This window comes from Bubalus kerabau, chromosome 2 (assembly GCF_029407905.1).
Source record: "Bubalus kerabau isolate K-KA32 ecotype Philippines breed swamp buffalo chromosome 2, PCC_UOA_SB_1v2, whole genome shotgun sequence".
Lineage (NCBI taxonomy): Eukaryota > Metazoa > Chordata > Mammalia > Artiodactyla > Bovidae > Bubalus > Bubalus kerabau.
Window position 1 is genome coordinate 47,105,213 of NC_073625.1, and position 27,448 is coordinate 47,132,660.

Below are 27,448 nucleotides of genomic sequence, written 5' to 3' on the forward strand. Positions count from 1 at the left end.
TTAAGAAAGAAATTTCCTGCTAATCATTTTCCTAAAAGCGTTTTTCACATCTTTGTTCCTCAGACTGTAAATCAAGCGGTTCAGCATAGGTATAATGAATGCATAGAACACAGAGGCCACTTTATCAATATCCAGTGAATGGCAAGCACTGGGATGCAAATAAATGAAGATCAGGGTACCATCGTTGATAGAGACCACAATCAGATGGGACGCACAAGTGGAGAATCCTTTTCTTCTTCCGTCAGCAGATTCTGTTTTAAGAATGGGTGCTATGATGAGGATATAAGAGAAAAGAACTGTGAGAAGGCAGACGGCTTCCACTAAACTAGCAAAGACCACCAGTACAATGTCATGGATGTAGGTGTCAGTGCAGGACAGAGAGAAGAGAGGGGAGATGTCACAAAAGTAATGGTTAATTTCACTGGAGCAGAAAGTCAGGTGAAAGGTATTAGTGGTGTGAATCACTGAGCTCATGGTGCCCCCTAAAAACGCTCCAATTACAAGCTGGCAGCAAATCCTCTTGGACATAATAACAGTGTAAAGCAGAGGGTTGCAGATAGCTATGTACCGGTCATAAGCCATGACAGTCAAGAGAAAAGGCTCTGTGTCCACCAAACAGCAGAAGAAATATAACTGTGCAGCACAGCCATTGTAAGAAATGGTCTTCTTATCAGAAATTAAGTCCACAAGTAACTTGGGGGCAATGACTGAAGAGTAGCAGGCATCTATGAAAGACAAAATGTGGAGAAAAAAGTACATAGAGGTGTGCAAGTGAGGACTGATTGTGATTAATAAAATCATCCTAAGGTTGCCCATCAGGGTAACAGAGTAGACAGACAGAAATACAGCAAAAAGAGCACTCTGCAGTTCTGGGTGGTCACTGAATCCCAAGAGAAAGAACTGTGTCTTCACAGCGCTGTTCTCCACCTGCATTCTCTGCAGGGTTCCTGGAGGTTGGAATTTCAGCAGGGTACCAATGGGGATGTTGATAATAATCTGAAGAGAAGCTACAAAGGAAAATAATTAAAGTAGTTAGAATAGTAATTCTAAATCCACTTGGCACCGCCTTTACACTTGGGCATAAATAAAGTAAGTTTAGTATAAGCATAGCTTTTCAACTGAAATACTTTTTTTTTAATTAGTTAAATTTTTTTTTTTTTTAATGTTTGGCAGAGACATGTAGCTTGCAGGACCTTAGTTCCCTATGAGCAATGGAACCCATCTACTTTATACTGAAAGCACAAAGTCCTAACCACTGGATGGCCAGGGAATTCCCTGAGATAGTTTATTTAATTGAATTGATTGTTTATACTTCTATTTCTTAAAGCTATATATATATATATATCCCCCCCTCCCTCATTAAATGAGACACCATCAAACCAGCGGGTGAACTCTGAATTTCTTTCTTTCATCTGTCACCAACTTCAAGTGATTGAGGTTAGTTACATTGATACATAGCAAACTGAGTAACTAGCCTCTCTTTTCCTTTGTGGTATTTTTGTTTACACAACAAATAGATACATTTTTATTTCAGTTGAAACCTTATATATGTAGAGGAGTAGAAGTTCTTTATTTCTCACCTTGAGCTGAGAATTTGCCTCTGAGGACTAAAGAAACCAGTTAAAGTTTCTTGAAATACACTGATTAAATAGAAGGAGGTAAGATTCAGAATTAGTTATATAAGTAACTAAATCCTAACTCTGCCACTTAGCAGTTATAAAGTCTTCAGCAGGCCAAGTAATCACAGAATTTCAGCTTCATCACGTATAAAATGAAGAGGACAGTGCCTTCCTCATCAAATCGGAGAAGGCAATGGCACCCCACTCCAGTACTTTTGCCTGGAAAATCCCATGGATAGAGGAGCCTGGTAGCCTGTAGTCCATGGGGTCGCTAAGAGTCAGACACAACTGAACAACTTCACTTTCACTTTTCACTTTCATGCATTGGAGAAGGAAATGGCAACCCACTCCAGTGTTCTTGCCTGGAGAATCCCAGGGACGGGGGAGCTTGGTGGCCTGCCGTCTATGGGGTCGAACAGAGTCGGACACGACTGAAGCAACTTAGCAGCAGCAGCAACAAATCGTATTAAATTTCCTTCTAGGCTCAATATCTTCACCATCTTGTTCATTCACTGTTCTAAAGTTGGCAACACAGTAATTCTGCAGAATTCCATATATCTACTTTATGTTATCTGAAATCCAAGCTATGAAATACAACTAGAGAAATCCAAATGCTTGCATATTTATTAAATTCATCTAGGCAATACAATAATATTCAGGAATATTGGATGGCCTCTTTGATTAAAATGATAAAAGATGTTATAAATGCTCACCTACCCACCTCTCTATGTTACCTTTGTACTTCCTTGTCATTGCTTTAGTCCACAGCTCTGTAAATTGTAGATAACCCACAGCAATGCAAGTGACACTTGTCTATAGCAGGCACATTTTGCCCAGGATAGAGATAATTGATTTCTCTCCCCACTGATGGCAAAAATCCAGCTTTACATCTATTTGTCAGTCTATTTGTGAATTCCTGATTTATGATATTATGGTTCTTTGAATTATGTTGTGTACATTTCATAACATATTACGTATTGAACAAAGTAAGTAAAACCTTTGATGCCTGTAATGCTATATGCATTGTTATGGTTGCTCGGTTGTTAAATAAGCGTTTGATTCTTTAGGACTCCAAGGACTGCAGCGTGCCAAGGCCTCCCTGTACCTCACTGTTCCTGCCTATAAAAGTTAAAGATAAGTTAAATATGTGTGCATATATGTTATATACACATATATATTTTAACAATTTACATTATTCATGGCTCTTACAAACTCAGTATTTAAATAACTTCAGATTTGAAAACATTTTCATTGTCATCTCATATTCTCTGTCTCAGAACATAATCTAAGCACATTACTAAAATCTTAACCTCCTGTCTATCTTTTGTCCCAAGTTCTTAACAAAACTAAATGTCTTATTAAAACTGTGTATACATTTAGAGTTAATAAGCACAACTATCTGTGAAGCTATTTTTGGGGTACAGAAAATGAACTACAAACACAATAATAATTATAGATTCTGCATTGTTCAACACCTATTTTTCTGCATCTGTTCGTTTCTGCATCTGCATTGTTTCTAGGTAGATTAGGCAAATTCTGGGTAAATGTGTGTATCTGACATTAATACATTTGCATCTTATAATTTTCAAAGTAAACTTTCTCATCGAATTTAATTCTCACAGCTCTTTAAACAGTGCTGATCAACTCTCAGTTTTATTGAGAAGGAACTGATGATTTCAGCCCAGTGAATAGTCCAGGGCTGCATAGCTTTGCAATCAAAGAACAGGTCCAGAGTTTGGACATTCTGTACACTGGACATTCTTCAATAAACACTACCTTCCCCAAAATGGAAATGTTAGAAATGGTGGAGCTTAGAAGATTACTGTAAATAATATAGTTATTTCCCCAAAACTCAATGTGCTCACCTGCCAGGGAAGTCCTTGGTCACTTTTTCTTTTTTCCTTTTATTTTAATTTCTTTAAGCTTTTTTATTTTGTATTGAGGTATATCTGATTAACAAACAATGTTGTGGTAGTTTTAGGTGAACAGAGAAGGACTCAGCCATACACATGCACGTGTCCATTCCCCCTCAAACTTATATCCATCCAGGCAGCCACATAACATGGCACAGAGCTCCCTGTGCTATACAGTAGGTCCTTGCTGATTGTCCATTTTTACTACAGCGGTGTGTGCATGCTCACCCCCAGGTCCCATTCTCTTCCCGCTACCCGCTACTCTTTTCCACTGGTAACCATAAGGTTGTTCTCTGAGTCTGTAAGATTCTTTGTTTTTATACGTTCACTGTATCAACTCTTCTTAGGTTCTGCATATAAAGAATGTCAAATGATATTTCTCCTTCTCTGTCTGAATTACTTCACTCAGTATGACACTCTCTAGGTCCATCCATGCTGCTGCAAATGGCACTATTCCATTATTTTTAATGGCTGAGTAATATCATTATTTTTTAAAACATTTTTTTCCTTCTCCCTTAAAGTCAGCCCTCTTATCTGCCTGAATCCTTTTGCATGTGTATTGACAGTTGTTGCTATCAATACATTACCATAAGATAGGACAAATAATACAATATAAAAATCAGTTCAGCTGTAATTGATATATAGCTCCATCCATTCTTAAAAATAAATAATATATAATAAGCGCAGTGTTTAATTCTGATTCCTAATCAGAGTCCAGTAATGGTGAGGTTTGTTTTAAGGTTTGCTGTTGTTGTTTAGTTGCAAAGTCTTGTCCCGCTCTTTTGTGACCCCGTGGACTGTAGCCCACCAGGCTTCTCTGTCCTTGCAGTTTCCCAGGCAAGAATCCAGGAGTGGGTTGCCATTTCCTTCTCCAGGGGATCTTCCTGATGCAGAGATCAAACCCATGTCTCCTGCATTGGCAGGCAGATTCTTTAACACTATCATGTATCAAACATTAGGTTTTTGTTTCTGCTGTTGTTTTTGTTAAACATATTTTCAAAATTTAAAACCTATATTACCCTAAGTATGTTTATCCTCAAAACATCAGTTTCTATGTGTAAAATAGGATCACACACTCTGATATCCAAATCCCAATGGGAAAACTTACCTGAGCAATTAGAGTTCTACAGAGGAGTCAAGTACACACAAAGGAAATGATGTAATGTGTTTTTCTGTATCTTAAGAACATCTCGAGCAAAAATATATTATGACTTTCAAAATGGTAGATTGTTATACATAAAATTGGAGGATGATAGTTGCTATCTGATTTGACTTGTTCAAAGCAATTTATCAATTAATAGAAGTTTTATGTGACAGGACAGTGGTGAACTGAAATGAAGCCAAATATATCCATTCACGAATTGAGAATTAGAGGGCCTTTAAGTAAACATTGTTAACTAAAAAATAATATAGTCACAACCTGAAAGTAGACATTTCACTTGTTGGGAATGTTAAGGACTTTGAGGCCAGGAGGCAGCATCAGTAGCCACGAGAAAACCACTCAAGGAGGCAGGAGGGGGAGTCAGGCTGTACACAAGTTTGCAACAAAGGGGACAGAGAATCGGAACATCAGAGATTATTGTGAGGTAGAGAAAATCAGATATCAAGGAGTTAATTTTCTTCTACATATGGAAAGATGCAAGCCTCTGGGCTCACTGAATTCATTCCTTTCATATGCACTTCAGCTCAGTTCAGTTCAGTCACTCAGTCCTGTCCACACCCCATGGACTGCAGCACGTCAGGCTTCCCTGCCCATCACCAGCTCCTGGAGCTTGCTGTCTGGGGCCAAATTCTGTCTCTTGATTGTTTGCATCCTTAATTCCTCGCTCACCTTAAGGCGTGGCCAATGTGGCAGATGGCTGCTGCGTGCATTCCCTGAGCTCTCAGCAAACAGCTGTGCAGGTGGCAGCATCTGCTGGCTCTCAGTTTTGGGAGCCCTCATTCACATTTGGCGGCCAGAAATCATGGATGGTTGTGACATTTTTTGTTTATGGATATGACAGCAGACATTTAATTTCACCACATGAGAAAGTCAATGATGAATGAAATTGACTCCAATATGTATTGTCTGTGCATCACGTTCAAGTGGAATTTTGGCCATCCAAGGTCAGAATTGACCTGATAATCCTAACTCAATACAAACATTTACTCTATGTATGTGTGTCAGCTGGTGTTCTGGATACAAAACAGAGAAAGGGAGGATAAATGGAACTCCATACGAAGAATTTGGCAAACAGAATACTGAACGAGAGACAAAACAGGAAAAAAAAATAAGAAATTGATTGGAGATTGAAAATTTCATGGCGTGATCAAAGTACTGAAATGAGATTTAGAGCAATGTTGCCTCTGTGTGTGTGTGTGTGTGTGTGTGTGTGTATGGGCTTCCTTGGTAGCTCAGTGATAAAGAGTCCACTTGCCAATACAGGAGCCACAGGAGACAGGGGTTCGATCTTTAGGTTGAGAAGATCCTCTGGAGGAGGAAATGGCAACCCACTCCAGGATCCTTGCTTGGATAATCCAATGGACAGAGGAGCCTTGTGGGTTACAGTCCGTGGGATCACAAAGAATAGGACACAACTGAGTGAGCACACACACAGTAAAATGAAGTACAATAAAATTATAAATGAATGAGAAATTCACACGAATTCTTACAATTTGCAGGTAAGAGAGTGGCCAGATTATTTATGTGAAGCCACATAAAGAAATACAGAAGAACCTTTCTGTGTTTGCTTTACAGACAAGTTGGAGGAGCAGCCACTGTGCCCCCTTTACTCCAGATGGGGCAGAGGGGAGCCTGGCACAGTGGACGGTGCACTGTCTATAAAGCCAGCCCTCAGCTCACCCATGGCAGTGGAAACTACACCACAGACAGGGTTCTGTCTATGCAGATCAGCGGTGACCTAGGCCTTGGCAAATGCGGGCTTCCAATGGGGAAGAAAAAAATGACAGCCTGAGGGTGATGAGAACCAAATGCTTTGTCTTAAACAGCATAAAATGGCGTTGGGAATGCAAGTGTGTGCTAAATTAATTGTTTTTTTCCTTCATTGGCAGGCAGATTCTTTACCTTCTTGGTCACCAGTATATATAAACATATATATATAAATATGGGCTTAGCAGGAAACACTGGTTTAATCCCTGGGTCAGAAAGATCCCCTGAAGAAGGAAATGGGAGCCCACTCCAGTATACTTGCCTGGCAAATCCCATGGACAAAGAAGCATGGCTATGCTCCATGGGGTAATAAAAGAGTCACATGTGACTTAGTGATTAAGTAACAACAAACATATGCAAAAAAAGTGATATGAATCACTTTGCTGTACACCTGTAACTAATACAACTTTGTCAATCAACTATATTTTAATTTTAAAAAAATAGATTTCCAAGAACCTGAAATTGTGTTTCATTTTTACAGCTGGGTTAATTGCTAATTGGATACCAGGAGAATAGAACTTTAAAATTTTGTTTAGAATATTATTCCAATTTATTTCATAGTTATGTAGAGAGACAACATAAATTATTACACATGGCATGCTAACATAACTACTGCTTGTAGTTGTTTGCTGGAGCATGCCCAGAAAGTACACCTTTGTGGCACTCATATTCTTTTTCAGCCTACACTTGGAGATTCTGTGTTCAGAAGTAAAGCTAATTTTTTCTGAATTGTCCAGCCTCTTGGGCAACTAAAATCAAGAACAGAATCTCCTTAGCCCAAGAACCTCCCCAGGATCAGCCTCAAAGGAGGGCTGCTCTCACAACTGGTGACAGATGGTAGAGTCTGCCTGCAATGCAGGAGACCTGTGTTTGACCCTGGGTGGGGAAGATCCCCTGGAGAAGGAATTGCAACCCACTCCAGTATTCTTGCCTGGAGAGTTCCATGGACAGAGGAGCCTGGTGGCCTAGAGTCCATGGGGTCACAGAGTTGAATATGACTAAGCAACTAACACACATATATGGTATGTTTGGAAGAACAAATGCATTTTGTTTCAAAAATGCACGCCTGGAGAAGACTGTAAGGCAGGTCAACAACCCTGGGATACTTCTCACCTGCCAGCACAAGAACAGCTTTTGAGGGGTCTGCGAAGTGGGTATGGGGTCCCTGGGAGGGGAAGGCTGCCAGGAACCAAGAGATTTCCAACTACACTTAAAAATGGAGCTATCTGCAAGACCTGTATGTCAGCCACCTGGGCAAGGACAGGCCACGTGCATTTTTTCGGACCTCTTTAAGGCTCCGTTAAAATGTCTTTGCGTGTCACAATTCGAATACAGATAATTTCTAATTTAACTAATGATAACCAGTCAATCCTAAAGAAAGTCAACCCTGAACATTCATTGGAAGGACTGATGCTGAAGCTGAAGCTCCAGTACTTTGGCCACCTGATACGAAGTGCCAACTCATTGGAAAAAGACCCTGATGCTGGGAAAGATTGAGGGCAGAAGAGGGAGGCAAAGGATGAGTCGGTTGGATGGTGTCACCGACTCAATGGACATGAGTTTGAGCAAGCTCTGGGAGCTGGTGAAGGACAGGGGAGCCTGGTGTGCTGCAATCCATGGGGTCACAGATTCAGACACAACTTAGTGACTGAACAACAACAGCAATACTTTCTAGTTCAAAGTTGCTCTTGCAATTTTACTACTATGATTTCTTTGACCACACTGCATGTGGGATGCCAGTTCCCCAACCAGGGATGGAATCTGCATGCCCTGCAGTAAAAGCACAGTGTTAACTACTGGACCACCAGGGAAGTCACACTCTCATCATTTTAAAGGAAGCCCACTTCAGTTCACTTTCTCAGTGGGGGGTCCCCTTCTAAAGTTCATGTAAGCACTAACTCCTATCCCATCTTATCTAACATTATTATTATCACTTTGGCTGCACTGTGTCATTTTGAGGTGCATGGGCTTCTCCAGTTGTGGCGCTCCGGCTCAGTAGTTGTGTTGCATGGGTCTAGTTGCCTGGCAGCTTGTGGGATCTTAGCTCCCCAACCAGGGATCAAACCCGTGTCCCCTGTATTGGAAGGCAGCCTCTTAACCACTGGACCACCAGGGAAATCCGATCCTACCTTTTTATTTTAAAAAATAGTGTAATGTAGGGTTATCCCTAGGATAATGTGGGTCACGGTCACTTTAGTGGTGTCCTGGGACAAATCACATCTTGTGACTGACTTCCCATCTTTCTCCATCAGGCAAGGATCGGGTGAAGCAATACATACACATACACACACACACACACTGTCTCAGTGGAGGATGCAAAGTAAAATAAAGAAAAATTAAAGATATTGGTTCCAAATAAATATTTTCGTAATTTGTTTAATTTGTAAGGCACAAAGGGTTTTCGTAGATCGCTTTAACCTCTAAAAATACAAACTTGGCACTAGTAACATCAGATAGTCAATTCATTTACTAAATTTAACATGGTAAAACTCATCTTCAGAATCTGATTCCTAAACAGATGTGAAACAGGAATCACCAGGACTCATGCCAGAGACAACTTCCTAAAATAAATGGCTAACAAAGCAAGTGTAGGGCTGGGAGTTTGGCTGCCCCTGGTTAAACCACAGCATCCAGTACGAGGGAAGAGAAAGTGGCCACCGTGTGAAGGGCTTTGTTCCTCTTATTAGACATCTTTTTCTAAATCCCAGAAACCTCAGAATGCTGTCTCCAACTCCACAAGCGAGTTTTCTGGAAGGTGTGTGCCAATGTCAAAAGGACACAGCCTGACGGATAACGCTGGAACCCTGGGAGTCTAGATGAGCATGGAAGGAGTCTCCCATTCTGTCCTCCAAGCCTTGAGTAGGAACCCAGCCCCCACACACAGCTGCCACTGTGAGGCTGGCTGGGGGTGGGGGAGGGGAAGGCACAGATGAACCAGAAGACTCTTTTGACTCAGTACTTTCCACTTCCTCCCCATCTTGCCTATTTACCACAACTGCCCAAGAGGAGTCACCAAGAATTTAATCTCCCTGGATTTTCCCTGCTCGACCTTGAAATGATGCTAGAGAGCGCAAAGATCCAGCAGGATACAGGCCAGCCCAACACGACATCATGGCCGAAGAGGTGCAGTGTTATGCCATCTGAAGAATCGAGATGTGCTTGGTCAATGTTGCAACAGGGGGCAAGGAGGTTCTGCAACACAGATGATGATAAGAGTCCTCCCGCAGGCCTGGTGTCTGAGAGGGAGGGAGCAAGAGAAGACCTCTGAAAGGGAGCCAGAAGGAGAGACAGAGAGAGGCACCCTCCTCCGTGCCTTCCCTGGAATCAGGGGCAGAGGCATCATGAAGACAGAAACAAGGTAGGCAGGGATGGGGATGGGGATGGGGATGGGGATGGGGATGGGGATGGGGGTGGGGCCCTCCCACAGTTTCCGGTCCCCGCCACCCTCCCACTGCTTCCAGTCCCTGCTGGTCTTTGTAGGTCCTCACATCTCTGAGGTTCTCCATCCCTCTGAAACTTGGCCACAAGCGCTCTCTCAAGGTCTGTGGTGCCGAATCTCTGTTTTAGGTCCTCTAGGGCTGACCATCAAGGTATTACCAAGGAGGGGGGGACAGTCCCTTCACCAGTCCTTGAAAATAAACTAACACAATACCACAGAGGCAGGAAATTATATGTGGTGTGAATGCGTGTGTGTGAAAGAGTCTGAAGACTTGGAAGATACTCACCGATACACTATCAGTAGTTATCTAAGTGTAGTGAAATTCTAGGTGACTTTTGTCTTTCTTTTTATACCTTCTGACTTTGTTTCAAGTATTAAAATAAGCGAGTATCACTTTGTAATTATAAAAATTATTTTGTTTTAAAAAAGTTGAACTACCATTTTAGAGCAGAAAAATAGGTTATGCATGATTATGAAAACTATCAGAGAAAAACACATTTTTTAAAAAATAAAGGAGGTTAATAATAAATAAGGTTTGAATCCAAACCTTATTTGCTTTCAAACGTAAACTGCACAACACATGCCCTAAATATCATGGATTACAAGGTCCCAGAATGCCAAAGATATAAATGAACATAAACCAGACAATTGGAGTGTATAACAACAGATACTGGTATTATTCAGATACACAAGTGAGCTGACAAATTACAAGGCTAGGAATCATTTCCTGTTGAGTGGATCATGCTATGGTATCCACATTGCTAAAGTATGGGCATTATTTTGCAAAGAATGGTTACTGGGAGGAAAACACAAAGGAGACACTCTTTTCATAGTCTAGCTCACATAGCTGAGAAATGAGACAGAAAACAGCCCAGGTTCACTTCATTCTTTTGGCAACATCTGAATATGCGTGTTCAATCTCCTGGTCGGCAGGACATGTGTTTGTGAATTCATCCCGAGCATATGCATTGTTCAAGTACCTCCAGATGCCAGTCATTTCAGAAGGAAATTCAAAATCTCTGTATCTCTTGGCCACAATCTGAAAACGAAGAGGAAACAGTCAAGAAGGGAAAACCCACAAACATAGGCAGTTACATCAGACAATCCATTCTTCTGAGGCATGTAATATATTCTTTCTCAAGTTCCCATGTCATTCTACAGCCTTTCAAGCTGCCCAAATTGTGATATGAGTTTGCAGGGGGCACAATGAGTGTGGGACTCAAAACACAGGTGCTACACAACTGTGCCCACCCATTCATCACAGATGGTCCTCGTGACCCGCTGGCATGAATTTGCTCTATTGTCTAGTCACTCAGTCATGTCCAGCTCTTTTGTGACCCCATGGACTGTGGCCCACCAGGCTCCTCTGTCCATGAGATTTCCCTGGCAAGAATACTGGAGTGGGCCACCATTTCCTTCTTCAGGGGATCTTCCTGACCCAGGGATTGAACCCAAATCTCCTGCACTAGCAGGCAGATTCTTTACCATCTGAGCCACCAGGGAAGCCCTGAGCTTGCTCTGTAATCTGGTGGATTTCTCTTTGTGCTTCTAGTAGTTTTCTCTCCCTGGGTTCTGCTGCTGAGTTATTTGGTGCCTAAAGATTCAGATGGCTCAGATGATAAAGAGTCTGCCTGCAATACAGGAGACCCAGGCTCAATCCCTGGGTCAGGAAGATCCCCTGGAGAAGGAAATGGCAACTCATTCCAACTCTAGGATTCTTACCTAGAGAATCCCATAAACAGAGGAGACAACTCATGGAATCGCATAGATTCGGACATGACTAAGCAACTAACAATTTCACTTTCAATGGTTCGGGATGGATTTTCAGTTTAGATTGTGCTAGGATCACACTTTGTAGTGCCCTCTCTTTTTCCAATTTGCTGAGCCTTACCTCCTGAAACCCCAAGCAACCATGTATGTTACACCTGTGGATTTCCATCATTCTGCCCAAGAGTAGCATTTCACTGTGGGTCTACCATGTGCAGAGGGCAGATTCATGAACTGAAAAATCCTTATCCTCAAGGAAACAGTGGATATAAGGATGGGGTAGCTGAGAATGAATATCATGAAAACACAGTGGTGTGAGATGTCCCCTCTGGCTGGAGGGTGTCACTGGGAATTCATCACAAAGGAGAGTGTATCCTCTTTGCAGATGGTATGGGTTCCCTGCGGTTGCCTTAACAAAGCACTACACTCGTGGGTGGCTTAAACAACAGAAATGTCTTCTCCCACAGTCCGGGAGGCCCAGAGTCCAAGATCATGGTGTCAGCAGGGCCAGGTTCCCTCTGAAGCCTCTGGCGAAGGATCCGTTCCAGGTCTCTCCCTGTCTCTGGCTCATGGGAGTACAGCTCCAGTCTGCACCTGGCATTTTCCCTGTGTTGGCATCTCTGGATCCAAACTCCCTTTTATAGGAACATCTGTCATGTTGGATTAGGGGCCCACTCTACTGCTCCTAATCAATTAACATGACCTCATCTGAACTAATTACATCTGCAAAAACTCTATTTCTAAATAAGGTCAGTTTTGAGATATCGGGAGTTAGGAGTTGGGTCTAACTTAGATACAAATTTGGGGGGACAAATATTTGGAAAACTATGACAAACCTAGACAGTTTACTAAAAACCAGAGACATCCCTTTGCCAACAAATGTGCATATAGTCAAAGCTGTGGTTTTTCCAGTGGTCATGTATGGATGTGAGAGTTGGACCATAAAGAAGGCTGAGCACCAAAGAATTGATGCTTTTGAACTATGGTGCTGGAGAAGACTCTTGAGAGTCCCTTGGACTGCAAGATCAAACCAGTCAATCCTAAAGGAAATGAACCCCGAATATTCATTAGGAGAACTGATACTAAAGTTCCAATACTTTGACCACGTGATGCAAAGAGCCGACTCAATGGAAAAGACCCTGATCCTGGGAAAGATTGAAGGAAGGAGGAAAAGGGGACGACAGAGGATGAGATGGTTGGATGGCATCACCGACTCAATGGACGTAAGTTTGAGCAAGCTCTGGGAGTTGGTGCTGGACAGGGAAGCTTGGCATTCTGTAGTCCATGGGGTCCCAAAGAGTCAGACACTACTGAGCAACTGAACAACAGTACTCGGAAGGACTAATATTTCCCATTGTATTGCCTCCTGGGATGTTTGGATGACATGAGCATGGAATTTGTCACCAGTTAGAAGATCTTAATGACTTATTTCTCAGATTTTGGAAGCTGCGAGCTAATGATGCAGCAAGACAGGACCACATAACTTTCCAAAGAACCTCCTAAATTAATGTCTTTTTCTTGAATTCAATCTTACTAGATGCATTGGAGAAGGAAATGGCAACCCACTCCAGTGTTCTTGCCTGGAGAATCCCAGGGACAAGGGAGCCTGGTGGGCTGCTGTCTATGGGGTCGCACAGAGTCGGACACTACTGAAGCGACTTAGCAGCAGCAGCAGCAGAGATTAATGTCAAGACTCCTGCTTTTCTTTTATTTGCATTTGCCTTCTTTTGCTTCACCCAAACATTCTGGGTAAATTTATTACATATGTGCCTCTCATAAATGTAAACTTGTTTTATATCCTATCTTACTAATGTTATACTTTGTTTTCCAACTTCCTGTAAATATTTTTGCATTTGTGTACGTGTGCATTTCCCTCTCTGGTGGTTTGGAAGGTTTATGGTCTGTTTTAACTCTTCCAGTGGTGATGGTTGTTTAGTTGCTAAGTCATGTCTGACTCTGTGGCTGCATGGACTATAACCTGCCAGGCTCCTCTGTTCATAGGATTTCCTAGGCAAGAATACTAGAGTGGGTCTGGTGGTTTCCTATATAACCTAAAAAAATAGGAATTCTTTATTGCTTGACTATCAACTATTCTTTGACTGATCTCTACTTACTCCTGACAATAAGCAAGGAAATTAGTATACTTACATTTCTTTTCATTTCTGATCTATTATACTCCTTCCAATGGTGTGAAAATAGAAGTTTACTATATTTGATTCAGTCCTGTATCTGTAATTCCCACTGCTCTTGAGTTTTAGTTCTGGTTTCAGATCTAAAGAGGTTCTATGTCTATCACTAATCCTTTTATACCACACACCTTCTCTGTTCCTGGATTCTTATTTTATTATCCTTTTTTATTATGTCATCATATAGAAATTTTATTTTTACAAAATGGCTCAGGGATGCTTATTCCATCAAGACCAGAAGTCTAGGTGAAAGCAACAATTTACTTGGATATAAAATTCTTACATCACACATCCTTTCCTTTAATCCTTTAACTATTGGCTGTGCTGGGTCTTCGCTGCGGCACGCATTTTCTCTAGTTGTGGTGCATGGGCTTAGTTGCCCCAAAGCATATGGGCTCTTAGTTCCCTGACCAGGCATAGAACCTGCATCCCCTGCACTGGAAGGCAGATTCTTAACCACTAGGCCACCAGGGAAGTCCCCAATCCCTTAACTATTAAACCACTGTTTTCTGGCTTTTAATGTGATCCTAGAATCCCATGGAGAAGGGAATGGCAACCCACTCCAGTATTCTTTTCCTTTTTTAATTAATTTATTTTTTTAATCAAATGATAATTGCTTACAGAATTTTGTTGTTTTCTGTCAAACCTCAACATGAATCAGCCATCAGTTCAGTTCAGTCGCTCAGTCCTGTCCGACTCTTTGCAACCCCATGAACCGCAGCACACCAGGCCTCCCTGTTCATCACCAACTCCTGGAGTTTACCCAAACTCATGTCCATTGAGTCAGTGATGCCATCTAAGCATCGCATCCTCTGTTGTCCCTTCTCCTCCTGCCTTCAATCTTTCCCAACATCAGGGTCTTCTCAAATGAGTCAGCTCTTTGCATCAGGTGGCCAAAATATTGGAGTTTCAGCTTCAATATCAGTCCTTCCAATGAACACTCAGGACTGATCTCCTTTAGGATGGACTGGTTGGATCTCCTTGCAGTCCAAGGGACTCTCAAGAGTCTTCTCCAACACCACAGTTCAAAAGCATCAATTCTTCTGAGCTCAGCTTTCTTTATAGTCCAACTCTCACATCCATAAATGACCACCGAGAAAACCATAGCCTTTACTAGATGGACCTTTGTTGACAAAGTAATGTCTCTGCTTTTTAATATGCTGTCTAGGTTGGTCATAACTTTGCTTACAAGGAGTAAGCATCTAAATTTATTGCCATAGGTATGCATATATCCCCTCCCTTTTGAACCTCCCTCCCATCTCCTGCCCCATCCCACTCCTCTAGGTTGATACAGAGCCCCTGTTTGAGTTTTCTGAGACATACAGCAAATTCCCATTCGCTATCTATTTTACATAGGGTAATATAAGTTTCCACGTTACCCTTTCCATACATCTCACCTTCTCCTCCCCTCTCCCATGTCCTTAAGTCTATTCTCTATGTCTGTTTCTCCATTGCTGCCCTGTAAATAAATTCTTCAGTACCAGCATTCCATATATATGCATTAGAATACAATATTTGTCTTTCTCTTTCTGACTTACTTCACTCTGTAAAATAGGTTCTAGGTTCATCCACCTCATGAGAACTGACTCACATGCATTCATTTCTGGCTGAGTAATATTCCATTGTGTATATGTACCACAACTTCTTTATCCATTCATCTGTCGATGGACATCTAGGTTGTTTTCATGCTCTAGGTATTATAAATAGTGCTGCATTGAACAATGGGATACATGTGTCTTTTTTGATTTTGGTTTCCTGAGGGTATATGTATAGGAGTGGGATTGGAAGAAGCACAAGCTGGAATCAAGATTCCCAGGAGAAATATCAATAACCTCAGATATGCAGATGACACCACCCTTATGGCAGAAAGTGAAGAGGAACTAAAAAGCCTCTTGATGAAGGTGAAAGTGGCGAGTGAAAAAGTTGGCTTAAAGCTCAACATTCAGAAAACAAAGATCATGGCATCTGGTCCCATCACTTCATGGGAAGTAGATGGGGAAACAGTGTCAGACTTTATTTTGGGGCTCCAAAATCACTGCAGATGGTGACTGCAGCCATGAAATTAAAAGATGCTTACTCCTTGGAAGGAAAGTTATGACCAACCTAGATAGCATATTCAAAAGCAGAGACATTACTTTGCCAACAAAGTTTCGTCTAGTCAAGGCTATGGTTTTTCCTGTGGTCATGTACGGATGTGAGAGTTCGACTGTGAAGAAGGCTGAGCGCCAAAGAATTGATGCTTTTGAACTGTGGTGTTGGGGAAGACTCTTGAGAGTCCCTTGGACTGCAAGGAGATCCAACCAGTCCATTCAAAAGGAGATCAGCCCTGGGTGTTCTTTGGAAGGAATGATGCTAAAGCTGAAACTCCAGTACTTTGGCCACCTCATGTGAAGAGCTGACTCATTAGAAAAGACTCTGATGCTGGGAGGGATTGGGGGCAGGGGGATAAGGGGATGACAGAGGATGAGATGGCTGGATGGCATCACTGACTTGATGGACGTGAGTCTGAGTGAACTCCAGGAGTTGGTAATGGACAGGGAGGCCTGGCGTGCTGCAATTCATGGGGTCGCAAAGAGTCAGACACGACTGAGCGACTGAACTGAAGTGAACTCATGGTGCTTTTATTCCTAGTTTTTTTAAGGAATCTCCATACCATCTTCCATAGTGGCTATACCAGTTCATATTCCCACCAACAGTACAAGAGTGTTCCCTTTTCTCCACACCCTCTCCAGCATTTATTGTTTGTAGACTTTTTGATGATGGCCATTCTGACCTGTGTGGTGTGATTGTTCATTGTAGTTTTGATTTGCATTTCTCTGATAATGAGCAATATTGAGCATCTTTTCATGTGTTTGTTAGCCTTCTGTATGTCTTCTTTGGAGAAATGTCAGTTTAGGTCTTTTTCCCACTTTTTGACTGGCTTGTTTGTTTCTCTGGTATTGAGTTGTATGAGCTGCTTATATATTTTGGAAATTAATCCTTTGTCAATTGTTTCATTTGCTATTAGTTTCTCCCATCCTGAGGGTTGTCTTTTCACCTTGCTTTTAGCTTTCTTTGCTGTGCAAAAGCTTTTAAGTTTAATAAGATCTCACTTGTTTACTTTTGTTTTTATTTCTATTACTCTAGGAGGTGGGTCATAGAGGATCTTGCTCTGATTTATGTCAGTGCCACTCCAGTATTCTTGCCTGGAGAATTCCAGAGGGGCCTGACAGGGGGTTGCACAGAGTCAAGCACGACTGAGCTGCTAACACTGTCACCTCACTTTAGAGACGTATGAGGCTAGTCTGAATTTCTTTGTTGTGTAGCTGCACTTCCCTTTTATTATTATTACTATTATCATTATCATCTGGGCACGCAAAGGGGTGTTTTTTTTATCATCAAAGTTCAAATGTAATTTACCAGCTATATCACTGTGTGTTGACTGTTCAGGACAGTTATTTTTCTAATCATGGATGGCTATTTAAAGTCAATGTTCAGGTCATCCTTTAATTCAAAACACTTTGCCTTTGAGTCTTCTTTTGCCTTTTTTTTTCTTTCCTGTTCTTTTTCCTGATTAGGTTCACCTTTACCTCTTGCTTCTTCTCCATTCAATTTGAGATCATTTCCTCAGGCTGTCTTCCAAATCCTTGATGGATTTCTGCAATGTCATTTTCCACCTCTTGCTACTCCTAATACAACTTCTAAACAATTTTTGACATTGTTTTGTCTTTAAGGTTTTTTTCAGTTCCACCAGTTTCATTCTCATCCTCTTTGTGAGATTATATTTTTTGACACTTTGTTACTTGTCTTCGAGCGCTTTCTCCAAAGGTTCATGTGCTATGCTGAGTAGCTCAGTCATGTCCAACTCTTTTGAGACCCCATGGACTGTAGCCCGCCAGGCTTCTCTGTCTATGGGATTTTTCACCTAAGAATACTGGAACGAGTTGTTATTTCCTACTCCAGGGCATCTTCCCAACTCAGGGATCAAACCCACATCTTCTGTGTCTTCTGCATTGCACTTGGGTTTTTTACCCACTAAGCCATCAGGGAAGGGTTCATGTTCTCTTTCATTTCTTTGAGGCTGTAGAGAAGTATCTGTCTGAAAAGTTCAGATACTTTTCAGTTACTGAAACCAATCTTAACCAGAGAGGTGTTTCTCATCTGCCTTTTTCTCTTTTGTTCTATTTAACCCTTCTCCCTCTTCTTTGTGATCATCTCTATCCACATAGAGGTCCCACTTAGATTCCTTTTGGTTACTAACCATCCTTTAACAGGCAGACCCGTTGGACCTACTATTTGCTTAAAAACAAGGTGGAGAGCAATGGGAGGAAGGCCAGGCAACAGGCAGACCAATTTGGATATTTATCCTCAAACACTTGCTCATCAAGGGGCTTCCCTGGTGGCTCAAATGGTAAAGAAACTGCCTGCATTGCAGAAGACCCAGGTTCAACTCCTGGTCAGGAAGATCTCCTGGAGAAGGAAATGACAGCCCACTCCAATAGTCTTGCCTGGAGAATTCCGTGGATGGAGGAGCCTAGCGGGCTAGATTCCAGGGTGGCAGAATCAGACACAACTGAGCAACTAACACTCTAACTGTTTTCACCTGTTCTTCAAACACTGCTCTATACTCTGCCCCAGGGACACATGAGGGTCTAGTGCCTCCTCCACTCTGAAGCTCATGGATTAGGAGGAGGTCGCCCTGGCTAAAAGTGATGCTGAGGTCATCTACAGTCTCTCTTCTGAGTGATTCCAAGCTTATTTCTTTTCTCCGCTCAGCAGTCACAAAGCAGAATGCCTCTTTCCTTCTCTCCTCCCCTCCATCTCCCCTCCCTGTTCCTTTGGGTCAGGGGACAGTGGCAGAACACACAGATGACACCTCTGAACAGTTTCACCTTCAGCTCTGCCTCCACAGAGATCTCATCTCCGTAGGGCTGGTCCCTGCCTCTCTTGGCCCACTTGGTGCTCTGTCCTCAAACAAAGAAGCTTAGGTTGGGCACTTCAAGGCTGTATTATTTACTTTTACAGACATCCGAACCTTTTACAGACTTTTACAGACATCCGAAGATCTAGAGAAGCTAGTGTCTAAGTCTTTGAGTTGGTGGTCCATCCTTTCTAATTTTACAAAAGGTGGAGGGGGACTTCCCTGGTGGTCCAGTGGCTAAGACTCTGAGCTTCCAATGCGGAGGTGCATATTCAATCCTTGGATGGGGAACCAAGGTCCCAGGTGCTACCCAATGCAGCCAAAAAGAAATTAAAGGTAGAGATAATGCTTTAGATTTTCAGAATGTTTTTGCTGGTTTCAGGATAGGAATAGATTATAAAGTCCTCTATTTTCTCATTGTCTTACCATAAATTCCTGTAGATTGATTCTCATTGCCTTTCAGAAGTGCTCCATCCTGGAAGATTATTAAGCTGCTGGGTATTTTGAGTGCTAAGTGGCTTTGAAGATTTTGCAGTTAGGTCTTCCATTGGAGCTGTGGACTGCTTTATTTTACTCTGAAGTTTATACCCTCTACTGACATTTTAAACAGTCTTTTTTTAATAGGAGCTAAACAAGTGGCAACTGATCTGTGTATGTATGCATGTGTGTACATATGTGTGTCTTTTTCTTGCCTTCCCTAAACTCCATGTGCTTCTGTGATGTTACATTAGTCAGAGCAATGATGAGAATATGTTTAATAAAGGGACTAAACCAGACACAATGACATAAATAATCTGTTGGAAAATGGCTCCCAAATGTCCGGTTTGGATAATTACCAATGTGGCAGGTTTGAAGGACTGATTTGCCATCATGAAATTTTACGTCAGAACACTGGCAGTTATTAAAAAGAAAATTCACTTGGAGGATCAGCAGCATCCTCAAGGCTTAGCTTTCAGGTTGGTGCCCCTTGAACACATCAGGAAAGAGAGAAGAAAGAAGATGAATGGGGCAAGGCTGGGAATGGAGTAGGGAAGGAAAAGGAAGGCAAAGAATGACTGGAGTAACGGGGTGGCCAGTCGCCCACAGGACAGCCATGCCACAGACTGTGGGAACCTAATTTGTAAATTTCTAAATGCCAAATTAGTCATGTATGGATGTGAGAGTTGGACTATAAAGCTGAGCACTGAAGAACTGATGCTTTTGAACTGTGGTGTTGAAGAAAACTCTTGAGAGTCCCATGGACTGCAAGGAGATCCAACCAGTCCATCCTAAAGGAAATCAGTCCTGAATATTCATTGAAAGGACTGATGTTGAAGCTGAAACTCCAATACTTTGGCTACCTGATTCGAAGAGCCAATTCCTTGGAAAAGACCCTGAAGCTGGGAAAGATTGAAGGTGGGAGAAGGGGACAACAGAGGATGAGATGGTTGGATGACATCACTGATTTGATAAACATGAGTTTGAGTAAGCTCTGGGAGTTGGTGATGGACAGGGAAGCCTAGCGTCATGCAGTCCAGTTCAGTTCAGTTCAGTCACTCAGTCATGTCCGACTCTTTGCAACCCCATGAACCTGCAGTCCATGGGGTCGCAAAGAGTCGGACACCACTGAGCGACTAAACTGAACTAAAATGTCAAATAAACACATTATTAGAACACAAAGTCATTGACTTGTATTTCCCTATGTCTTCTCTCCAATCTCCCTATCCTTATACCAAGGACCTAGTTCTGCACCTGGTATGATCTAAATAATAAGGATGCCCCAGAACAAGGGTTGGGCTTCTTCCTGGGGCATCTAGGGCTACTAAGGACCAAGGGCATAGCAACAGTGATAATGATACAACAACTAATAGCTGTGAGTAACAGCCAGACTGGGGCACTTTGGAGAGCAGCCATAAATACGGAGACCAAGGGTGGGGTCGTCTGCTTCTGAATTTCAGAGTCACCCCCAGAAGTTCTGCTTTTAGTAAGTCAGGGGCTGAACTGATGGGTTTACATTTCTAAAAGGGCTTCCCTGGTGCCTCAGTGGTAAAGAATCTGCCTGCATTGCAGGAGATGTGGGTTCAATCCCCGGGTCAGAAAGATTCCCTGGAGGAGGGCATGGTAACCCACTCCAGTAAACTTGCTGGGAAAATCCCATGGACAGAGGAGTCTGGTGGGCTGCAGTCCACGGGGTCAGAAAGAGTCGGACACAACTGGAGCCCCTGAGCAGGCACATTTCTAAATTAGAAGGCATAATTCTTATGCCAACAAATGTTGGAGAACCACTGGTCTAGGGAATCTTTAAACCCTAATTATACATGACCAGCGACCCTTATTTCATGTTCGATCACCTGGGAAAACAGGCTGCATGTGGTCCAGCCGAGGAGCTGTCAGCTGCTCACCAGCTGTTAAGGCGTCTGTGTTAAGAGCCAACCTCCTCCTTTATCCCAGGGTTAGGCTTACTCTTCCCATCACCAACAATTGACTGAGTTCACATTTTTTTTTCAAGGTTGGCTCAGTTTTTTGGTTGCTGTTTTTGCTTTTGGACTGCACTGCTCAGCTTGCAGGATCTTAGTTCCCCACCCAAGGATTGAACCCAGGCCACCCCGGTGAAAGCGCTGAGTCCCAACCACTGGACCACCACCAGGGAATTTCCAGAGTTCACATTTTAATCCTTGTAGATTCCACACACCATCTCCAAGACTGGAGTGTGAAATACCAGCTATAATCAATGTATTCCCTCAAATTGCTTTCACAGAGCTTGTCTTTAGGCTGTGGGGGTTAAGACTGGAAAAAAGAAGCTGTGAGGATGGAGGGATGAGAGCCAAGCTCTCAGATGCTTCATGAGAGCCGCCAAGGAACACCTGATAATAGCATCCACAGATCTCAGACTTGGGGCTTGGCTGCCGCAAACAGAAACAAGCTAGACTTTTAAATTCAAGAGCCCGTGTTTTAGATTGTCTTGGGAAAAAACCCACAAGTCAAAACAAAATGGAACAAAGCCCCATTCATGTATTCAGCACCCGACGTAGGAGGAAGGACAAACCTTAATAATGTGGAGCTTGGGTAAGAGGTTGCAGTCAGCCAGCGTGAGCTCATTGCCATCCAGGAACTTCCGTCCAGAAATAGCAGCTTCCTCGGTGCTGTAGGCATCTATCTCATCAGGCAGGGGACTGTTCAGATAACTATCTAGCTTCTTCAGGGCCTTTAACAGGTTCCTTTCATAAACTGAAATAGGAAGGCAGAAAACAACTAAGATGAGCCATGGAAATCCATGTCTCCTCTGTCTTTGTCATTGTTCAGCTGCTCAGTCATGTCCAGCTCTTTGCAACCCCATGGACTGCAGCACGCCAGGCTTCCCTGTCCTTCGCCAACTCCCAGAGCTTGCTCAAACTCATGTCCATTGGGTTGATGATGCCATCCAATCATCTCATCCTGTTATCCCCTTCTCCTCCTGCCCTCCTCTCTCCAGATATCAAAAAAAAAGGAGTCTGTCCCTTCCCTCCTGAGACACAGCCAGTGAGTGTTAGAGACTCAGGAAGGAGACAGGTGGGTTTATGAGATCTAAATAAAAGACTCACTTCTCCTTGGAAAATAATTCTGCTCTTTACACAACACTGCTGCTTCTAGAACTCATTCGTTTATTCAAAAATCTATATGGAAAAACTTTCATGGTGGGCATCACCGACTCAATGTACATAAGTTTGGGTAAACTCCGGGAGTTGGTGATGGACAGGGAGGCCTGGCATACTGCAGTCCATGGGATTGCAAAGAGTCAGACGTGACTGAGCGACTAAACTGAACTGAATGGTTAAGACTCTGCTTTCCAGGTGGGATGGGAGGTGGGAGGGAGGCTCAAGAGAGAGGAGACGGGTGTATACCCATGGCTGATTCATGTTGATGTATGGCAAAAACCAACATAATATGCTAAAGGAATTGTATTCCAACTAAAAATAAATAAACTAAAAAAGACTCTGCATTTCCAATGCAGGGACAAGGAACGAAGATCCCACACACCACACCATGTGACCAAAACATTTTTTTAAAAATTAAAAAAAAAAATCTTTATGGAAATCATATAATGAAGGAAGCATCAATAGAAGGTTCATTCACCCTGAATTCCATGGGAGAGCAAGGAATCACTGGTGGTGATGATCTTCTCCTAAAAATGTCCTTTTCTGGACAATCTCTAGAAAAGCACTCGGTCCCTGAAACCCATGTGCAGGCTCAGAGTAGGAGGTACTTTTTCCTTATTTCTATACACAGGTCCCTCCCTGATCTTATAAGAAGCCACACCAGAGGTGGAATAGAGGTCCATGCAGAAAACAGAAAACAGGAAGATGGGAGGGACTCACTCTCATTTGCATCCTTCTTGGTGTTTTTTATAAATGCTGAGAACTTGGCAAACACGTCATTTCCAGCAGAGTTAGATTCAGGGTGTTGGGTCCCCAGCTTAGGGTACCTTAGAAGTTCAAAGTGAGAGTATCACAGATTAGCAATGTTTGAGTTAGGAGAATACAAAGCAGGAGGAGAAGAAATGCCTTTCTTTGAGCAGATATAAAAATGAAAACTGCTCCTTAAGTGTATTCCTAATCTATCCATCTTCAAAGTTGGGAGCAACACCAGCCAGGAGTAAAGCACTGGATGGACTGTTCTCATCCTGGGATGGAGGGCCCCCTGGCCTTGCTGGTCTCGGTTCTCTCCCTCCTAAAATAAAGATTATGAACTAGAAGGCTCCCTTGCAGGCCCAGCCTGCTGCGATGTTGCATGTAACACACATTCCCAACGGGCCATCAAAACGGGCCACCCACGTGACATCAGCCCACTTCCTGCCATCAAACCCTAATTGCCAAATGGCAGAGTAGAGAATTCCCAGCCACCTAGACTCAGGGCTTCTAATCTCGCTGTGTTTCCTGTGGCACACCACAGGTACAGCTCAGGAGGTAAGCGCCATGGCCACAGAAAACCAACACACAGCACCAAGAGCTTTAGAAGTGTCTGTGAACAGGGAAGGTTTTGATGAGGCCCACCTTGGGGGAGCCAATTTCTCCTCTAAGAACTCCTCGATCTTATTCACATCTGTCTTGACTTCACCATCAAAAGTCATGAAAGGTGGGTTGGTGCCGGGAGCCAAGTTCTGCAGGTCCGCGGGTTTCCTGGGCAGGGGGGAAGGGCAGTGCCAGGGTTGGGATCATTGCCAAGGCTTAACCAAGCCCCCCACACACACACACACATACACACATCAGTGGAAGAGAAACCACCCTTGAGAATTTCAAAGGCAACTGGGAGTTTACAAACTGTCCTACTGGCAAGGAAAGTGTGGCCCTTTATCTGGAGATGAGGCTGAAAAGTTAACCCTCCCCAGTTGTTATCAGCCAGGAGTGGGGCTCAGGCAGGCTCCAGAGAGAGTCACGGCTGACCAGTCATGGGGTGGGCAGGCTCCTCCCGGTTCCCCTCCTCCTACTCCTTCCAGGTTACATCTGACCCCATCCTGTAATGACTCTGTGGCCCACGTACTCCCGCTCCAATCCAGGGTCCTGACCCAGGGTGGATATGCCCAGGACAGGGGCCATGGGTCCTAGGAGTGTGTATGCGTGTACCCATGTGTTTCTGTCCCTGTGTGTGTGTGTGTGTGTGTGTGTCTGCACCTGTATCTGTATGTCTCCATCTGTGCAGGTGCACCTGTGTGTCTGTGTGTGTCTGTCTCTGTGTGTGTATGTGTGTCTGTGTGTTGTGTCTGTGTATGTGCCTATGTCTGTATGTCTTTGTGTCTCCATCTGTGTGTGTGTGTGCACGCCTGTGTGTATGTGTTTCTGTGTGCCTCTGTGCGTGTCTGTCTTTGTCTCAGTGTTTGTATGTGTGTGTCTGTGTGTTTGTGTCTGTATTTGGGTCTGTGCATGCGCCTGTGTCTGTATGTCTGTGTGTATGCGTGTCTCCATCTCTGTGTGTGTGCCTGTGCCTGTCTGTCTGTATGTGTCTGCCTGGGTGTCTCTCTGTGTGTCTGTGTGTATAGGGAATTGGGGATAGTTATTTCAATACTGCAGAAACCTGGTCTTACCTTTTCAAGTCCACTGTTGTCACATTAAATATAACGCCCTTTAGCCAGAGAATCATAAAGAGACGCTGAGAAAATGGGCAATTTCCAATACTCTCACCATCACAGCCAGCCTGCAAATGGAAGAGGAGATCTTCATCAGAACTAGTCTCACAATTACAAGTGCCAGACTCCACCTTGCATGCACACAAAATCATGGTGAATGTTTGTTAACAGTGATGATACTGTAAGTAGCCTTCTGAGGTCCCTTCCCCCAGCCTACAAGTGGGAGGTGTGGGCAGGGAGGACACACACACTCGCTGAGCCTTCTGCCTTCCTTTCATCTCCTCACCACTTACTTCCTGCCATTCGGGGCCGCTAGGGCCTCTGAATAGCGGTTCTCAGAGGGAAAAGAGCAGCCAGAGGGAACCCCCTTTATTACTAAAGGCAAAAAAGAAAGACATATTCTTCCCCTCCCTCCATCTCTTGATCCTCTTTAGAGACACACCTCTCTTGCCAGGATGATCATTTGTGAAAAAGACCAGCAGGCTCTCCCACCAGGACATGATGCCCAGCATTCTCTACTGTTTCCATCTCTGGAATAAGGGCTAGTTCCTATGAGTTCTTGGACCCCGGGACACTAAAATGTTTAGGTCCCCTCCTCCATTGGGGAGCATTTGTACTTAGACGGCAGATTGATCACAGTTGATATGGAGGGTAGGAAAGCAGGTAGAAACAATGTCTCCCTGATAACCTGAGCGGGTCACATCCACACACAGGTACCCGGACGCAGGCACAGAACACTGAGCAGACATCCTCCCTTCTGGGGCTTGCGGGAGAAAAGAAAGGCAGATGTTAGAGAAGAGAGGGGAGCCATAGACTTCATCCTCCTGGGGCAGTTCCCAATCTCTTCTTTCTCTTCCCAACAAAGTTATAGCACTAACAAAATGCTGCCGGAAAGACTAGAAGACTCAGCCAGGCTCTGATGACAGAAACGGCCATATTTAGGCCAGGAAGTCCATTTATTCCACCTGCAGTCCAAACGGAATTGATAGGAAAGCACTGAATCTATAACCTGAATAACAGAAAGGGAGAAAGTCAACTGCTGGTTTGAGAATTGAAGAAAGGAAAAAAAATGCTTCAAGAAAATCGGGCATCTTAAGAAATTCTTCAGAGGTGGTTCTCTGGCATGAAGTTCTTAAGTCACCTGGAGAGGCTGTTCATAACAAGCTGTTCCTACAAATGAAGAGTTGACAAGAGACCCCAAACTCAGTTTTAAAAAACACTCGATCCGCCTCTTCACAAAGACAAAGCCCAGATGGCCAATAAGCACATGATAAGGTTCTTAACATCATTAGCTAACAGGGCAATGCAGTTATAACCGTAAATAGATTCGACGACACACCTACCAGAATGGCTAAAATGAAAAGCTCAAACAATATGAAGTGTGGACAGGAATGTAGAGCAGTGGACTCCCCATCCACTGTTGGTGAGAGTGCAAATTGGTGCAACCACTCTGGAAAACTGTTTGGTGATTATTTACCCAAAATAAACATGCATTTATGCTATGACATAGCAATTACACTCCCAACAGAAATGAGTGTTAGGGGCACAAAAAGCACTTAAATGAATATTCCTAGCAGCTTTAGTGTGATAGCCAAAACCTGGAAACAACTGAGACACCACCAAGAGTAGAATGAATAAATAAATGGTAGTGAGAGAGTCATTTCCTAGGCAGGTTGATAAGAAGTATAGGGGTCCCCAAGGAGAGAGGGGTCTGGAATTCTCAAGGAGGAAGAAAGGACAAACTTTCTTTTTTCCTCCACATTCCTTACGATTATGTATCCTGCCTGAGGACAGTCTCTGGATTAAACCTTCTGGCTAATCCCGTTATCTTAAAATGTAAATTATGGGAGTAGGTCTGGTCTTTACAAGGATTATATAACAATAATGTATCCTGCCTGAAGGCAGTCACTGGATTAAACCTTCTGGCTAACTCTGTTATCTTAAAATGTAAATTATGGGAGTAGGTCTGGTGAGATCTTTGCAACCTCCAGATATTCTTTGGATTCACTGGAGAGTATACAACTCCATTGCTAACATTAGCAAGTGGGTACTCTTTCTACCCTCTTCTAATGTCTATGTCAGAAGGTTTCTCTATCTCCTTTATACTTTAATAAAATTTTATTACACAAAAGGACCCCATACCCGAGGGGCAGCAGCCAAGAGGAGCTACCCCACGTCCGAGGTCAGGGCAGCAGCCGAGAGTGCCAGGCTGCAACGGCACAGGAACAGCTGAGAGGAGCTACCTCACATCCGAGGCCAAGGGGCGGCAGCCGGGAGGAGCTACCCCACGCGAGAGGTCAGGGGCGGCAGCTGAGCAGGGCAACCCCACATCCAAGGAGCGGTGGCTGTGCGGGCGCAGGAGGGCCTAGAGGAGGTACTCCACGTTCAAGGTCAGGTGGGCTGGCGGTGAGGAGATACCCTTCATCCAAGGTAAGGAGCAGCAGCTGCGCTTTGCTGCAGCAGCCTTGAAGAGATACCCCACGCCCAAGGTAAGAGAAACCAAGTAAGATGGTAAGTGCTGCAAGAGGGCATCAGAGGGCAGACACACTGAAACCATACTCACAGAAAACTAGTCAATCTAATTACACTAGGACCACAGCCTTGTCTAACTCAGTG

At 43.4% G+C, this 27,448-nt stretch overlaps 2 protein-coding genes across 3 annotated transcripts; both read right to left on the reverse strand.

The window, feature by feature from the left end:
* On the reverse strand, nucleotides 1-936 carry LOC129644698 (olfactory receptor 5I1-like). The gene has a single exon (XM_055570196.1). The coding sequence runs from the start codon at nucleotides 931-933 to the stop codon at nucleotides 1-3; it is 933 nt and encodes a 310-aa protein (XP_055426171.1). The 5' UTR covers nucleotides 934-936.
* Nucleotides 937-9,916: 8,980 nt separating this feature from the next.
* CLIC6 (chloride intracellular channel 6) lies at nucleotides 9,917-27,410 on the reverse strand. Of its 2 annotated transcripts, none has more exons than XM_055570198.1 (6): nucleotides 26,975-27,410; nucleotides 24,791-24,900; nucleotides 23,763-23,888; nucleotides 23,088-23,194; nucleotides 21,779-21,960; nucleotides 9,917-10,939 (listed from the first exon to the last, which is right to left on the reverse strand). In XM_055570198.1, the coding sequence occupies exons 2-6, from the start codon at nucleotides 24,844-24,846 to the stop codon at nucleotides 10,778-10,780; spliced, it is 633 nt and encodes a 210-aa protein (XP_055426173.1). In that variant the 5' UTR covers nucleotides 24,847-24,900; nucleotides 26,975-27,410; the 3' UTR covers nucleotides 9,917-10,777. The 2 variants fall into 2 exon arrangements, with proteins under 2 accessions (XP_055426173.1, XP_055426172.1); XM_055570197.1 differs by having other exon boundaries at nucleotides 27,076-27,409.
* Between the last annotated feature and the right edge of the window lie 38 nt (nucleotides 27,411-27,448).

Coding starts and splice junctions, on each gene's coding strand:
- LOC129644698 (XM_055570196.1), bottom strand. CDS start 933: ATGCAGGTGGAGAACAGCGCTGTGAAGACACAGTTCTTTCTCTTGGGA.
- CLIC6 (XM_055570198.1), bottom strand. CDS start 24,846: ATGATTCTCTGGCTAAAGGGCGTTATATTTAATGTGACAACAGTGGAC. Junction 23,195..23,762: donor GAGAAATTGGCTCCCCCAAG/GTGGGCCTCATC, acceptor TGAACTTCTAAG/GTACCCTAAGCTGGGGACCC. Junction 10,940..21,778: donor CCAAGCTCCACATTATTAAG/GTTTGTCCTTCC, acceptor CTTCGTTTTCAG/ATTGTGGCCAAGAGATACAG.